General features: G+C 41.6%; 1 protein-coding gene across 2 annotated transcripts in view; it reads right to left on the reverse strand.

Annotated features, from left to right (window-relative positions):
* LOC121541301 (protocadherin-1) overlaps positions 1-19,146 on the reverse strand; it is a 354,738-nt gene that overhangs the window by 50,904 nt on the left and 284,688 nt on the right. The window contains exon 5 of one of the 2 annotated variants that reach the window (XM_041850294.2): positions 4,443-5,395. The exons of the other annotated variant lie outside the window; for it this stretch is intronic. Coding sequence (XP_041706228.1) covers positions 5,340-5,395 — 56 coding nt within the window. The 3' untranslated portion in view covers positions 4,443-5,339. Of the gene's footprint in view, positions 1-4,442; positions 5,396-19,146 lie in introns of those variants that run through there. 2 annotated transcript variants of the gene reach the window in all.

The following is a 19,146-nucleotide window of genomic DNA, read 5'->3' on the forward strand; positions in this document are numbered from 1 at the left end:
TGTACCTATTATATGCAGTGGTACGACAGTGTTGGCTTTTAGGTGAGTCTCAAGGGAATGTCTCATACACACACATATACATACACACCATATCATCTAAATAAAATAAAATGTTATTTGTCACATGCGCCAAATGCAACAGGTGTAGACTTTACTGTGATATGCTTACTCAATAGCCCTTTCCTAACAATGCAGATTTAAAAAGTAAGAACATTTGCAAGTAAAAATAGAAAATAGTAACACAATAAATAACAATAACGAGGTTATATACAAGGAGTACCGGTACCGAGTCAATGGGCTGGGGTGCGAGGTAGTTGAGGTAATAGGTAATATGTGACTCATTTCAGGAAGCTAGGCGTATGTTGCATGTCACTACTTCACAGGATAGGCATTTGAACATCTTATTTTGTATGCATTTTTTTTGGCAGAAATGCCTTCTGGAACAAGTGAACATTCATGTGCCTTAATAAAAAACGTGTATGCCATCTGTAAATACTTATACAATTGTTAAATTACGAGCCTGGTTGGTTTAGCCACTGAAAAAGACAGGAACCTTACTGGCTGAGATAATGGATGGGCTGGACATACCGGGAGATAGTCTGCCATGTAGCTTGCTTCTGTTTATAACGTGAGCTGCTCAGTATGTGTTGATAATCCTTTCTACCGCAGCTTTTTTGAAAGACATAACATTAGCCATCGAGAACTACAAACGTTTTGCTACTTTTCTCAACAACATTGATGCCCTGAATTTAGCAGGCGCTATCGACAAAAATCAGTTGGAAAAAGTCAGTGTGAACTGGTGTGACATGATACAACACTGGCCAAACAAGATGTAGCTACAAACAAAACCGAGTTAAATGGTTCCAGTCTGCCATGAGCGTTCATCCATGTATACAGATATTATATGTTTCTAATTTTGTCAGAAAGTCGTTTTCACTGCAAGTTAAAGCGTACTGTTAGCTAGCTAGCTAACATTAGCTTGCTGGCTCGCTAGTTAACGTTACGTGCATGATCTGTGTAGTAATATGATTTGTATCAGAAACCATTTGCATTGCTAGTTATAACCTAATGTTAGCTAGCTAGCTTTAGCTACCTGCAGATTCATACTACAGCTATGACAATCCGTTTGTATTGGTAGTAGTATGAGGTGGGATTATGCCGGTTCATTGTCTAAACAAAAGACTTCACTTCGCCAGATGATTATATGACCCATCAAGTTAGCCAGTTGTGTCTCGGGGTGATTATGGTCATCTATTGTATTTCATGAACATGTCTAGACAATAGTGACCCATCCACTTAGCTAGATGTGGCTGGGGGGTGGTTATATCATTCCTTTCACATGACCCATCAATTTAGACAAGTGTGTAAGCGTCATCGAATAATTATAAAATATTTATAAAATATTTTTATCTGGACACTTTCTGTTTTTGATATTGCTACTATGCACGTAACCATTTCACTGTACCGTTTACACCGTCTGTATACTGTGCATGTCACAAATAAACTTAGATTTGATATAGTGTGTGTTTACCAGAGACAGTAATGGGAAGAACAACATGACCTGCACCAAAGTCAGATTAGGATATAGGCCAAGGACTAGATAAAGTGTATTTTTACCTGGAGTTTTTCCTTATTGTAGGCTACTACTGAAACCTCTTTTAGTCTTGAAATCTTTGGTTGTTTACTACACTATCTTATTCTGTTTAGCACATGGCCTCACATGTAAATCCTTAAAGAGATGGGTGGGGCTAAGGCTTAAGAGGGTGTGAACGATGCTGAATGGGTATAAACAAAGAAGAGTTCTCCAGTAGATGTACCAAAAGGGCAATTTTCTCAAAAGTGGGGTTACAAGTTTATCAACTTTCAAAGCAGAATTACTTCCCCATTGTTCCTCAACTGTAATGTATGATATACAATTTACTAGCTCTCTACTTTTATTCAATGTAAAAAACACAATTTCAAATGTTGCTACATAGGACCTAATCCAGGTGGTGGGTAACGTATGTAAATGTAGGTAGGGGTAAAAGTGGCTAGGCAATCAGGATAGATAATAAACAGAGTAGCAGCAGAGTATGTGAAGAGTGTATAAGTGTGTGTGTGTGTGTGTGTGTGTGTGCGTGTGTGTGTGCGTGTGTGTGTGTGTGTGTGTTTGTGTGTCTGTGTTTGTGGTGTCAATATGCATACCGCCTGGTATAGAGGTCCTGGATGGCAAGGAGCTCAGCTCCAGTGATGTGCTGGGAAGTCCACATCACCCTCTGTAGCACCTTGCGATGCAGTGCAGTTGTCATTCCAAGCAGTGATGGAGCCAGTTCAGATGCTCTCAATGGTGCAGCTGTTGAACCTTTTGAGGATCTGAGGGGCCATGACAAACATTTTCAACCTCCTGACTGTGCTGGTGTGACAGGACCATGTTAAGTCCTTGGTGATGTGGACACGAGGAACTTGAAGCTCTTGACCCGCTCCACTACAGCCCTGTCGATGTGGATGGGGGCGTCCTCACCCCTCCGTTTCCTGTAGTCCACAATCAGCTCCTTTGTCTTACTGACGTTGAGGGAGAGGTTGTTGTCCTGCACCACACTGCCAGGTCTCTGACATCGTCCCTGTAGGCTGTCTCATCGTCGCCGGTGAGACGATGAGACAGCCTACAGTTGTGGAACAGGCAGTACAGGAGGGGACTAAGCACACACCCCTGAGGGGCCACCGTGTTGAGGGTCAGTGTGGCAGATTTGCTGTTACCTACCCTCACCACCTGGGGATGGCCAATCAGAAAGTCCAGGATCCAGTTGCAGAGGGAGGTGTTCAGTCCCAGGGTCCTGAGCAAGTCATATCAGATTTCTAAATATTAATCCTTATCAATATCATCCCACTGCTTTCTCCATTGATCATGTTCATGATTATGGCCAAATAGAAGAGCTCATAGAGTAGCCTAATACTACACAAACACATTCAGCCTGTCTGTCTAAAGGCTTGTTTCTGAGGCGCTAGCCACCCATGACTACACAAAACAGAAAGAAGGACAGACATTTTACTTTATTATAATAAAATTATCTGAATACAAAGTACATTCACAGGTACTGTACTTCATATGGACTGCCCACAGACTCACAGGGACTGCCCAGACTCACATTGACCTCTAGCACCAGCTATCATACAGACACAAGAGACTAGGTTCTGCTAGATGCCCCCACTACAGTTATTGTCATTGCATTACTCGACCATCAATGATTCAAAAAACAGGAAAATCATCAGATATCAATTAATATGTCTTAAAAGCAAATGTGTCTATACACAATTACCCCATGTCCCATAAACATACCATATACTATAATAAATACTCTTTACAATAGTTACATAAATACACATTTCTGGTCGAAAGAGGTGCAACACTAAGAAGCTGCTTCCATGTAGGATTATTCTTTTGAACCAGTCTTCAGTTGACTTTCCTACTGTATATGTTTTATTTCATGATTACTTGAGCCGGTTCTGTCTAATGGTACAGAAGGCCTGGTGTCAGCATGTTAGGTAAAGCTGCACTGGCCCACTGTGTCTGTGCAAGTGAGTTTCGGTAAAGCCAGACAATCTAATTACTGAACTTTGGATTTTAAACATTTTTTTCCCCCATCACGGAGCTGCTCTCCATTTGGGTGTGTGAATGCAGTCCGCCAGCCCGACCAAGGTCTCAGGCACAATAATGTTCTCATTTCAAAACAATTTTCACTTTCACTTCTTCTCACTTAGGAGAGGTGCTTTGGAAGGAGAGACGTGGCAGAAAGAAACTAGACAAAAGGGAGTTGATTTGGTTGAAATGTGTCTCCTCCGGTTTGAGATTATAGTGTTTCACTTGCAGGAGGTGAGGAGGAGTGGAGGAGGGGGATTAGAGGAGGAGGGAGAGGAGAGGAGAGGAGGAGGAGGTGAGGAGGAGGGGGATTAGCGGAGGAGGGAGAGGAGAGGAGGAGGAGGCGTGGAGGATGGGGATTAGATGAGGAGGGAGAGGAGAGGAGGAGGAGGGGGAGGTGAGGAGGAGAGGAGGGGGGATTAGAGGAGGAGGGATGAAGAGAGGAGAGGAGGAGGGGGAGGAGAGGGGGGATTAGAGGAGGAGGGAGAGGAGAGGAGAGGAGGAGGAGGTGAGGAGGAGGAGGGGGATTAGCGGAGGAGGGAGAGGAGAGGATGAGGGTTAGGAGAGGAGGAGTGAGAGGTGAGGAGGAGGGGAGGTGAGGAGGAGGGGGAGGTGAGGAGGAGGGGGAGGAGGAGAAAAGAGGGGGGAGGTGAGGAGGAGGGGTAGGTGAGGAGGAGGGGTAGGTGTGGAGGGGGAGGTGAGGATAGGAGGAGGGGGAGGAGAGGAGGAGGGGAGGTGAGAAGGAGGGGAGGAGAGGAGGAGGGGGAGGAGAGGAGGAGGGGAGGTGAGGAGGAGGGGAGGAGGAGAGGAGGAGTGGGAGGAGAGGAGGAGGAGGGGAAGGAGAGGAGAGGAGGAAGGGAAGAGATGAGGAGGGAGAGGAGGGACATATAGTAAACTCAAAGCAGGACACATAGAAAGGAAGGCGACTGAGACGAGTATCTGTCAGGTGTTCACTGTCTGGTGTTAACTAACCTTATTGGGTGATTCAAAGCAATCTGTCCCTCTCTATCTGCTTATGGGAGTAGGTTGTAGGAGGGGGCCAGGGAAGGGGATGGGTTAGCCAGCCAGGAGAAGAGCAGAGGGAGGGGACCTACCTGCCAAACCCTGTCCTGATTACTCTGACTGTCAATCACAGAAGATGAACAGACGGAAAGATGGACAGGCACCAGGGGTAAGATGGGCGGGGCAGAGAGGAGTGGGGCTGGTAGGATGGGTTGGATCGTGTCATCCCCCCCCCCCCAACCAACACATATAGTGGAACCAGTCCAAATAAGATAAAGAATGAGAAGGAGATAGCACAGTGGCCGCAAAAAGACAGCCCAAAAATAATCCAGTTATAACGTAATGGATCCATTAGATATTGATCCGTATGAAGAAGGCCGCAGTATCCACAGAGTATGAGTTCCGCTCCAAAAATATTTAAAAAAGAAGAGGAGAAGGGAAACCTTAGGGAGGATGACTCAACTGCCAGTCTTGTCCTCCAAAAAGACAAAAGTTCCAGTCACTATTTTGAGTTATCAATAACTTTTGTCAGAGTTCTTCTCTTCCTTTCGTTACTCCACAAAGGAGACTTGTACCAAGTTTCTATTTGACAGACATCAAGCGATAAAAGCAGTTCACGACCACAGGCAAATGATGGAAAGGAAAAGATCCTTTGAACTGCAGCAGAGAAAAAGCGAGCGCACTCAATCTTTTTGAAAATGTGAAGAAAAAAGATTGTGTCTTAAGGCAGTCTTTTTTGGCTGGCCCCCATCTCTTGATCAGCGCCCGATACTGCACCTATAAGAGGACAGATACGTCTTACCACTCACATAATGGAACGCATCACATTCCATGCAAATTTCTCAAAAATTTGAGAATTAATAGGTGAAAAAAAATTGAGAAATTAATTTTTAGAAATGTACTTACTTAAACAAAAAATGTATGCTACTTAAAACAGAATTCAGATACGAAAAACGGTTTCAGTTAACCAATTTACGCGTCAAAAAAGATCTACTTACAATACTTTACATTCTTTATGAAAAGTTTCAGTTTAATGCTTCCACGATACTATGCATGCCCTATAACAATCATTAAGCCTTATGTCTGGCAATAACACAACGTTTTTACCTGAATAATGCAATATGCTCAAAATGACTGGTGATGGTAAATTTGAATCACAGTACTGACATTTTGCCCATAACCCAACTTCATTCACAGAACTGGAATGCTATTGAGTCTAAATGAAAACAATGGGAGACCATTTCACCTTGCATCAGTAGAAAGATTACGGCAATCAACATTCAAAACCACATGCTTGCTGGGAATAGCCCATTTGTGAAGATGGCCTTTCCATTTAAGTGGGGCTCGGGTGGCATGGTTAAATTGGAGTGATGCAAACCCTCAAAGAAGACAAAGACCCCCAATCACTCTCCATGTAATTGGTCCAGCTAGCTTGTCCTCAGGATGCACTTATGTGAGACCAATGCTTCTGACACTTTCTCTAATCGCAGGGCAATGGACCTATCCAGAGAGTAAGTCATGGCTGCTTCCACACCGCGGGCACAAACCGGTGGGATAATCCATCAAAGACATGTTGTGTGTATGTGTGTGTATTGACCAGTTGGGTAAATATGTTTGCTGATTAATTGATGAAATGAGTACTTTTCAAGTTATATCAACCTCATAGACTGAACGTGTATAGCGGTAGTTTCTCTTTGTAACTCTGTACTTCTCCATCAGTTTTTGGTTATATTAAGGTCAGCTGCAGCACTGTTAGCTTGTTTGTGTGTTCGCATGTGTGTGTGATTGTGTGTGTGATTGTGTATGTGAAACGCTACAATTTAATTCTGGGTAGGCTAAGGAAGCCAGTTGACATGCACACACACATCCTCTCACTAGCCAGGTCAGACCATATCGACTTGTTTGTTCAGGTCCCTAAGACGTTGGGAGATGCCTTCAATACCGTCCACTAGGGGCAACCTGAGTGCCTATTACCATCTAGTAGGCTAGCGGCTTGCTAGGGTGTTGTGGATGGGGATAGAGGAAGTACTTAAACCGAATGCTCCGGCTCAGAGGATTGCTGGTTCAATCCCAATGCTAGGCACTCATTTTCATTTGTTTATGTTTTAACTTTATCCCAAAACTTAACCCTTTACTTAACCAGTCGGAATTAATGCCTTTTTCTGTTGTAACCCTATCCCAAACCTTAACCCTCAATTGGAATTAATGCTTAAATGTAACAGTCAAAAATGTATGTTTATCCCCCCTTGGACAAACGTTGAATACTGTAGCGAGACCGTGAGATCTTGTTGCTCTCACACCATCACACACACACACACACACACACACAAGCGGGAGGTGAAACTGTGATGGATGCACAGGGGCCAGTAGTGGCCATGCTCAATCTGTTTTTCTTATTTCTAATCACTGGGAGATGAGCCCTTCCATAATCCTGCTCCTCACCTCTAACACGACAACAGCTGTTGGGGAGAGAGGACCCAGCCACTTCCTGCCCTCCCTCCCTCCCTCCCTCCTCTCTCCCCCTCTCTCCCCTCTGCAGCATCTGGGCGTAATGAGACACACAGCCTGACGCCGTCCCCGTTTAGCACCTCCTCTGCAGTACCTGACTCTAAAGGTTACCTCCTGCCGGGGGGGGGGTTTGTATGACAACATCTACACCTCCATACCCTCCCATAACCCCCACCAACACCTCCAGATTTTGCTAGTTGTTCATCTTGCAGCTGGGTCACTCTGCAGAGTCAAAGCTCGGACACACAGAGGTAGGAGGAGGGTATGTATCGCCAATGTTCTAAAATGTTGGGAAAGTGATATACAGACACTTTACCATCCTGGGATTATTTGTCATTGCTACAGCATTTTGTGGGTTCACTACAGATTTATGGAAGCTGTTGACTTGGTATGGTATATAGATCAGGGTTGGGGTCAATTTGAATTGGAAAAGCAATTTATTTCCATTCGAATTGGAGAAGTGATTTATTTCAAATTCAAATCACTTCCTGAATTGAGTATTGAATGTGAATTGACCCCCACCCAAACATAGATAAATGTATGGTCATACAAATGTAACGTAGCGTCCTTACTGCTCCCATTCGCTTGACAATAAAGTTTATTTTGTCTATCCTGATTCAGTATCCATGGCAAACTGCTTTGACTGAGCTTTCACACCAGAATTGAGACAGCAATCAAAAACCTCACTGAGTAGTAAACAAGAACATATTGGGCTCTAGACACAGATGTTTTGGCAAAAAATCTATCAAGTCTTCTCAGAAATGATTTGATGTAGAAATTGGGTTTGATGGAAACCCTGTGAAAATAACCCTCTGGCAATATCTAAAAATGATGCTCTCAGGAGTTATTACATTTGCCATTACTTTGATAAAGTTATCTTGTGCCCGATCATTCACTCACACACACACACACACACACACACACACACACACACACACACACACACACACACACACACACACACACACACACACACACACACACACACACACACACACACACACACACTCATTCACTCACTCACTCACTCACTCACTTAATAGTGTAGGCTGTAGATGACGCACAAAGTTAGCATTAATTGCTAAATATAGTCAAGCATCCAACAAAATATATTTACTGAGAGTCATAACAACCAAACAACAAAGACATACAGTGGGGAAAAAAAGTATTTAGTCAGCCACCAATTGTGCAAGTTCTCCCACTTAAAAAGATGAGAGAGGCCTGTAATTTTCATCATAGGTACACGTCAACTATGACAGACAAATTGAGGAAAAAAATCCAGAAAATCACATTGTAGGATTTTTAATGAATTTATTTGCAAATTATGGTGGAAAATAAGTATTTGGTCACCTACAAACAAGCAAGATTTCTGGCTCTCATAGACCTGTAACTTCTTCTTTAAGAGGCTCCTCTGTCCTCCAATCGTTACCTGTATTAATGGCACCTGTTTGAACTTGTTATCAGTATAAAAGACACCTGTCCACAACCTCAAACAGTCACACTCCAAACTCCACTATGGCCAAGACCAAAGACTGTCAAAGGACACCAGAAACAAAATTGTAGACCTGCACCAGGCTGGGAAGACTGAATATGCAATAGGTAAGCAGCTTGGTTTGAAGAAATCAACTGTGGGAGCAATTATTAGGAAATGGAAGACATACAAGACCACTGATAATCTCCCTCGATCTGGGGCTCCACGCAAGATCTCACCCCGTGGGGTCAAAATGATCACAAGAACGGTGAGCAAAAATCCCAAAACCACACCCGGGGGACCTAGTGAATGACCTGCAGAGAGCTGGGACCAAAGTAACAAAGCCTACCATCAGTAACACACTACGCCGCCAGGGACTCAAATCCTGCAGTGCCAGACGTGTCCCCCTGCTTAAGCCAGTACATGTCCAGGCCCGTCTGAAGTTTGCTAGAGTGCATTTGGATGATCCAGAAGAGAATTGGGAGAATGTCATATGGTCAGATGAAACCAAAATAGAACTTTTTTGGTAAAAACTCAACTCGTCCTGTTTGGAGGACAAAGAATGCTGAGAACACCATACCTACTGTGAAGCATGGGGGGTGGAAACATCATGCTTTGGGGCAGTTTTTCTGCAAAGGGACCAGGACGACTGATCCGTGTAAAGGAAAGAATGAATGGGGCCATGTATCGTGAGATTTTGAGTGAAAACCTCCTTCCATCAGCAAGGGCATTGAAGATGAAACGTGGCTGGGTCTTTCAGCATGACAATGATCCCAAACACACCGCCCGGGCAACGAAAGGAGTGGCTTCGTAAGAAGCATTTCAAGGTCCTGGAGTGGCCTAGCCAGTCTCCAGATCTCAACCCCATAGAAAATCTTTGGAGGGAGTTGAAAGTCTGTGTTGCCCAGCAACAGCCCCAAAACATCACTGCTCTAGAGGAGATCTGCATGGAGGAATGGGCCAAAATACCAGCAACAGTGTGTGAAAACCTTGTGAAGACTTACAGAAAACATTTGACCTGTGTCATTGCCAACAAATGGTATATAACAAAGTATTGAGAAACTTTTGTTATTGACCAAATACTTATTTTCCACAATAATTTGCTAATAAATTCATTAAAAATCCTACAATGTTATTTTCTTGAATTTTTTTCCTCACTTTGTCTGTCATAGTTGACGTGTACCTATGATGAAAATTACAGGCCTCTCTCATCTTTTTAAGTGGGAGGACTTGCACAATTGGTGGCTGACTAAATACTTTTTTTCCCCACTGTACTGCTATAACGCCTCCAACAAAGACATTCTAATATAACACCTCCAACAAAGACATACTGCTATAACACCTCCAACAAAGACATTCTACTATAACACCTCCAACAAAGACATACTGCTATAACACCTCCAACAAAGACATGCTGCTATAACACCTCCAACAAAGACATACTGCTATAACACCTCCAACAAAGACATACTGCTATAACACCTCCAACAATGACATACTGCTATAACACCTCCAACAAAGACATACTGCTATAACACCTCCAACAAAGACATACTGCTATAACACCTCCAACAAAGACATACTGCTATAACACCTCCAACAAAGACATACTGCTATAACACCTCCAACAAAGACATACTGCTATAACACCTCCAACAAAGACATACTGCTATAACACCTCCAACAAAGACATACTGCTATAACACCTCCAACAAAGACATACTGCTATAATGCCTCCAACAAAGACATACTGCTATTTCCCCTCCAACAAAGACATACTGCTATAACGCCTCCAACAAAGACATACTGCTATAACACCTCCAACAAAGACATACCACTATAAAAACCTCCAACAAAGACATACTGCTATAACACCTCCAACAAAGACATACTGCTATAACACCTCCAACAAAGACATACTGCTATAACACCTCCACAAAGACATACTGCTATAACACCTCCAACAAAGACATACTGCTATAAAACCTCCAACAAAGACATACTGCTATAACGCCTCCAACAAAGACATACTGCTATAACACCTCCAACAAAGACATACTGCTATAACACCTCCAACAAAGACATGCTGCTATAACGCCTCCAACAAAGACATACTGCTATAACACCTCCAACAAAGACATACTGCTATAACGCCTCCAACAAAGACATACTGCTATAACGCATCCAACAAAGACATACTGCTATAACACCTCCAACAAAGACATACCGCTATAAAAACCTCCAACAAAGACATACTGCTATAACACCTCCAACAAAGACATACTGCTGCAATAACACCTCCAACAAAGACATAATGCTATAACACCTCCAACAAATACATACTGCTATAACGCCTACAACAAAGACATACTGCTATAACGCATCCAACAAAGACATACTGCTATAACACCTCCAACAAAGACATACTGCTATAAAAACCTCCAACAAAGACATACTGCTATAACACCTCCAACAAAGACATACTGCTATAACACCTCCAACAAAGACATAGTGCTATAACACCTCCAACTAAGACATACTGCTATAACGCCTCCAACAAAGACATACTGTTATAACGCCTCCAACAAAGACATACTGCTATAACACCTATAACAAAGACATACTGCTATAACACCTCCAACAAAGACATACTGCTATAACACCTCCAACAAAGACATACTGCTATAACACCTCCAACAAAGACATACTGCTATAACGCCTCCAACAAAGACATACTGCTATAATGCCTCCAACAAAGACATACTGCTATAACGCCTCCAACAAAGACATACTGCTATAACTCCTCCAACAAAGACATACCACTATAAAAACCTCCAACAAAGACATACTGCTATAACACCTCCAACAAAGACATACTGCTATAACGCCTCCAACAAAGACATACTGCTATAACACCTCCAACAAAGACATACTGCTATAACACCTCCAACAAAGACATACTGCTATTTCCCCTCCAACAAAGACATACTGCTATAACGCCTCCAACAAAGACATACTGCTATAACGCCTCCAACAAAGACATACTGCTGTAACACCTCCAAAAAGACATACTGCTATAACACCTCCAACAAAGACATACTGCAATAACACATCCAACAAAGACATACTGCTATAACACCTCCAACAAAGACATACTGCTATAACACCTCCAACAAAGACATACTGCTATAACACCTCCAACAAAGACATACTGCTATTTCCCCTCCAACAAAGACATACTGCTATTTCCCTCCAACTAAGATATACTGCAATTTCCCTCCAACAAATACATACTGCTATAACGCCTCCAACAAAGACATACTGATATAACTCCTCCAACAAAGACATACTGCTATAACACCTCCAATAAAGACATACTGCTATATCACCTCCAACAAAGACATACTGCTATAACACATCCAACATAGACATACTGCTATAACACCTCCAACAAAGACATACTGCTATAACACCTCCAACAAAGACATACTGCTATAACACCTCCAACAAAGACATAATGCTATAACACCTCCAACAAAGACATACTGCTATAACACCTCCAACAAAGACATACTGCTATAACGCCTCCAACAAACAAAGTGCTATAACGCCTCCAACAAAGACATACTGCTATAACACCTCCAACAAAGTCATACTATTATAACACCTCCAACAAAGACATACTGCTATAACACCTCCAACAAAGACATACTGCTATAACACCAACAACAAAGACATACTGCTATAATACCTCCAACAAAGACATACTGCTATAACACCTCCAACAAAGACATACTGCTTTAACACCTCCAACAAAGACATACTGCTATAACACCTCCAACAAAGACATACTGCTATTTCCCCTCCAACAAAGACATACTGCTATTTCCCCTCCAACAAAGACATACTGCTATTTCCCCTCCAACAAAGACATACTGCTATAACGCCTCCAACAATGACATACTGCTATAACACCTCCAACAAAGACATACTGCTATAACACCTCCAACAAAGACATACTGCTATAACACCTCCAACAAAGACATACTGCTTTAACACCTCCAACAAAGACATACTGCTATAACACCTCCAACAAAGACATACTGCTATAACACCTCCAACAAATACATACTGCTATAACACCTCCAACAAAGACATACTGCTATAAAACCTCCAACAAAGATATACTGCTATAACACCTCCAACAAAGACATACTGCTATAACACCTCCAACAAAGACATACTGCTATCACACCTCCAACAAAGATATACTGCTATAACACCTCCAACAAAGTCATACTACCATAACACCTCCAACAAAGACATAGTGCTATAACGCCTCCAACAAAGACATACTGCTATAACACCTCCAACAAAGACATACTGCTATAACACCTCCAACAAAGACATACTGCTATAACACCTCTAACAAAGACATACTGCTATAACGCCTCCAACAAAGTCATACTACTATAACACCTCCACCAAAGACATACTGCTATAACACCTCCAACAAAGACATACTGCTATAATGCCTCCAACAAAGACATACTGCTATAACGCCTCCAACAAAGACATACTGCTATAACTCCTCCAACAAAGACATACCGCTATAAAAACCTCCAACAAAGACATACTGCTATAACACCTCCAACAAAGACATACTGCTATAACGCCTCCAACAAAGACATACTGCTATAACACCTCCAACAAATACATACTGCTATAACACCTCCAACAAAGACATACTGCTATTTCCCCTCCAACAAAGACATACTGCTATAACGCCTCCAACAAAGACATACTGCTATAACGCCTCCAACAAAGACATACTGCTATAACACCTCCAAAAAGACATACTGCTATAACACCTCCAACAAAGACATACTGCTGCAATATCTCCTCCAACAAAGACATACTGCTATAACACCTCCAACAAAGACATACTGCTATAACGCCTCCAACAAAGACATACTGCTATAACACCTCCAACAAAGACATACTGCAATAACACCTCCAACAAAGACATACTGCTATAACACCTCCAACAAAGACATACTGCTATAGCACCTCCAACAAAGACATACTGCTATAACACCTCCAACAAAGACATGCTGCTATAACCCTCCAACAAAGACATACTGCTATATCACCTCCAACAAAGATATACTGCTATAACGCCTCCAACAAAGACATACTGCTATAACGCATCCAACAAAGACATACTGCTATAACACCTCCAACAAAGACATACTGCTATAAAAACCTCCAACAAAGACATACTGCTATAACACCTCCAACAAAGACATACTGCTAATAACACCTCCAACAAAGACATACTGCTATAACACCTCCAACAAAGACATACTGCTATAACACCTACAACAAAGACATACTGCTATAACGCCTCCAACAAAGACATACTGCTATAACACCTCCAACAAAGACATACTGCTATAACACCTCCAACAAAGACATACTGCTATAACACCTCCAACAAAGACATAGTGCTATAACACCTCCAACAAAGACATAGTGCTATAACACCTCCAACAAAGACATACTGCTATAACACCTCCAACAAAGACATACTGCTATAACACCTCCAACAAAGACATACTGCTATAACACCTACAACAAAGACATACTGCTATAACACCTCCAACAAAGACATACTGCTATAACACCTCCAACAAAGACATACTGCTATAACACCTCCAACAAAGACATACTGCTATAACGCCTCCAACAAAGACATACTGCTATATCCTCCAACAAAGACATACTGCTATACGCCTCCAACAAAGACATACTGCTATAACTCCTCCAACAAAGACATACTGCTATAAAACCTCCAACAAAGACATACTGCTATAACACCTCCAACAAAGACATACTGCTTTAACACCTCCAACAAAGACATACTGCTATAACACCTCCAACAAAGACATACTGCTATAACACCTCCAACAAAGACATACTGCTATTACCCCTCCAACAAAGACATACTGCTATAACGCCTCCAACAAAGACATACTGCTATAACGCCTCCAACAAAGACATACTGCTGTAACACCTCCAACAAAGACATACTGCTATAACACCTCCAACAAAGACATACTGCAATAACACATCCAACAAAGACATACTGCTATAACACCTCCAACAAAGACATACTGCTATAACACCTCCAACAAAGACATACTGCTATAACACCTCCAACAAAGACATACTGCTATTTCCCCTCCAACAAAGACATACTGCTATTTCCCCTCCAACTAAGATATACTGCAATTTCCCCTCCAACAAATACATACTGCTATAACGCCTCCAACAAAGACATACTGATATAACTCCTCCAACAAAGACATACTGCTATAACACCTCCAATAAAGACATACTGCTATATCACCTCCAACAAAGACATACTGCTATAACACATCCAACATAGACATACTGCTATAACACCTCCAACAAAGACATACTGCTATAACACCTCCAACAAAGACATACTGCTATAACACCTCCAACAAAGACATAATGCTATAACACCTCCAACAAAGACATACTGCTATAACACCTCCAACAAAGACATACTGCTATAACGCCTCCAACAAAGACATAGTGCTATAACGCCTCCAACAAAGACATACTGCTATAACACCTCCAACAAAGTCATACTATTATAACACCTCCAACAAAGACATACTGCTATAACACCTCCAACAAAGACATACTGCTATAACACCACCAACAAAGACATACTGCTATAACACCTCCAACAAAGACATACTGCTATAACACCTCCAACAAAGACATACTGCTACCTCAACAAAGACATACTGCTTTAACACCTCCAACAAAGACATACTGCTATTTCCCCTCCAACAAAGACATACTGCTATTTCCCCTCCAACAAAGACATACTGCTATTTCCTCCAACAAAGACATACTGCTATAACGCCTCCAACAAAGACATACTGCTATAACACCTCCAACAAAGACATACTGCTATAACACCTCCAACAAAGACATACTGCTATAACACCTCCAACAAAGACATACTGCTATAACACCTCCAACAAAGACATACTGCTATAACACCTCCAACAAAGACATACTGCTATAACACCTCCAACAAAGACATACTGCTATAACACCTCCAACAAAGACATACTGCTATAACACCTCCAACAAAGATATACTGCTATAACACCTCCAACAAAGACATACTGCTATAACACCTCCAACAAAGACATACTGCTATAACACCTCCAACAAAGACATACTGCTATAACACCTCCAACAAAGACATACTGCTATAACACCTCCAACAAAGACATAGTGCTATAACGCCTCCAACAAAGACATACTGCTATAACACCTCCAACAAAGACATACTGCTATAACACCTCCAACAAAGACATACTGCTATAACACCTCCAACAAAGACATACTGCTATAACGCCTCCAACAAAGTCATACTACTATAACACCTCCAACAAAGACATACTGCTATAACACCTCCAACAAAGACATACTGCTATAACGCCTCCAACAAAGACATACTGCTATAACGCCTCCAACAAAGACATACTGCTATAACTCCTCCAACAAAGACATACCGCTATAACACCTCCAACAAAGACATACTGCTATAACACCTCCAACAAAGACATACTGCTATAACGCCTCCAACAAAGACATACTGCTATAACACCTCCAACAAAGACATACTGCTATAACACCTCCAACAAAGACATACTGCTATTTCCCTCCAACAAAGACATACTGCTATAACGCTCCAACAAAGACATACTGCTATAACGCCTCCAACAAAGACATACTGCTATAACACCTCCAACAAAGACATACTGCTATAACACCTCCAACAAAGACATACTGCTGCAATATCTCCTCCAACAAAGACATACTGCTATAACACCTCCAACAAAGACATACTGATATAACGCCTCCAACAAAGACATACTGCTATAACACCTCCAACAAAGACATACTGCAATAACACATCCAACAAAGACATACTGCTATAACACCTCCAACAAAGACATACTGCTATAGCACCTCCAACAAAGACATACTGCTATAACACCTCCAACAAAGACATACTGCTATTTCCCCTCCAACAAAGACATACTGCTATTTCCCCTCCAACTAAGATATACTGCAATTTCCCCTCCAACAAATACATACTGCTATAACGCCTCCAACAAAGACATACTGATATAACTCCTCCAACAAAGACATACTGCTATAACACCTCCAATAAAGACATACTGCTATATCACCTCCAACAAAGACATACTGCTATAACACATCCAACATAGACATACTGCTATAACACCTCCAACAAAGACATACTGCTATAACACCTCCAACAAAGACATACTGCTATAACACCTCCAACAAAGACATACTGCTATAACACCTCCAACAAAGACATACTGCTATAACACCTCCAACAAAGACATACTGCTATAACGCCTCCAACAAAGACATAGTGCTATAACGCCTCCAACAAAGACATACTGCTATAACACCTCCAACAAAGTCATACTATTATAACACCTCCAACAAAGACATACTGCTATAACACCTCCAACAAAGACATACTGCTATAACACCTCCAACAAAGACATACTGCTTTAACACCTCCAACAAAGACATACTGCTATAACACCTCCAACAAAGACATACTGCTATTTCCCCTCCAACAAAGACATACTGCTATTTCCCCTCCAACAAAGACATACTGCTATTTCCCCTCCAACAAAGACATACTGCTATTTCCCCTCCAACAAAGACATACTGCTATAACGCCTCCAACAAAGACATACTGCTATAACACCTCCAACAAAGACATACTGCTATAACACCTCTAACAAAGACATACTGCTTTAACACCTCCAACAAAGACATACTGCTATAACACCTCCAACAAAGACATACTGCTATAACACCTCCAACAAAGACATACTGCTATAACACCTCCAACAAAGACATACTGCTATAAAACCTCCAACAAAGATATACTGCTATAACACCTCCAACAAAGACATACTGCTATAACACCTCCAACAAAGACATACTGCTATCACACCTCCAACAAAGACATACTGCAATAACACATCCAACAAAGACATACTGCTATAACACCTCCAACAAAGACATACTGCTATAGCACCTCCAACAAAGACATACTGCTATAACACCTCCAACAAAGACATACTGCTATTTCCCCTCCAACAAAGACATACTGCTATTTCCCCTCCAACTAAGATATACTGCAATTTCCTCCAACAAATACATACTGCTATAACGCCTCCAACAAAGACATACTGATATAACTCCTCCAACAAAGACATACTGCTATAACACCTCCAACAAAGACATACTGCTATAACACCTCCAACAAAGACATACTGCTATAACACATCCAACATAGACATACTGCTATAACACCTCCAACAAAGACATACTGCTATAACACCTCCAACAAAGACATACTGCTATAACACCTCCAACAAAGACATACTGCTATAACACCTCCAACAAAGACATACTGCTATAACACCTCCAACAAAGACATACTGCTATAACGCCTCCAACAAAGACATAGTGCTATAACGCCTCCAACAAAGACATACTGCTATAACACCTCCAACAAAGTCATACTGCTATAACACCTCCAACAAAGACATACTGCTATAACACCTCCAACAAAGACATACTGCTATAACACCTCCAACAAAGACATACTGCTTTAACACCTCCAACAAAGACATACTGCTATAACACCTCCAACAAAGACATACTGCTATTTCCTCCAACAAAGACATACTGCTATTTCCTCCAACAAAGACATACTGCTATTTCCCCTCCAACAAAGACATACTGCTATTTCCCCTCCAACAAAGACATACTGCTATAACGCCTCCAACAAAGACATACTGCTATAACACCTCCAACAAAGACATACTGCTATAACACCTCCAACAAAGACATACTGCTTTAACACCTCCAACAAAGACATACTGCTATAACACTCCAACAAAGACATACTGCTATAACACCTCCAACAAATACATACTGCTATAACACCTCCAACAAAGACATACTGCTATAAAACCTCCAACAAAGATATACTGCTATAACACCTCCAACAAAGACATACTGCTATAACACCTCCAACAAAGACATACTGCTATCACACCTCCAACAAAGACATACTGCTATAACACCTCCAACAAAGTCATACTACTATAACACCTCAAACAAAGACATAGTGCTATAACGCCTCCAACAAAGACATACTGCTATAACACCTCCAACAAAGACATACTGCTATAACACCTCCAACAAAGACATACTGCTATAACACCTCCAACAAAGACATACTGCTATAACGCCTCCAACAAAGTCATACTACTATAACACCTCCAACAAAGACATACTGCTATAACACCTCCAACAAAGACATACTGCTATAACACCTCCAACAAAGACATACTGCTATAACACCTCCAAC

Source organism: Coregonus clupeaformis, chromosome 3 (genome assembly GCF_020615455.1).
Source record: "Coregonus clupeaformis isolate EN_2021a chromosome 3, ASM2061545v1, whole genome shotgun sequence".
NCBI lineage: Eukaryota > Metazoa > Chordata > Actinopteri > Salmoniformes > Salmonidae > Coregonus > Coregonus clupeaformis.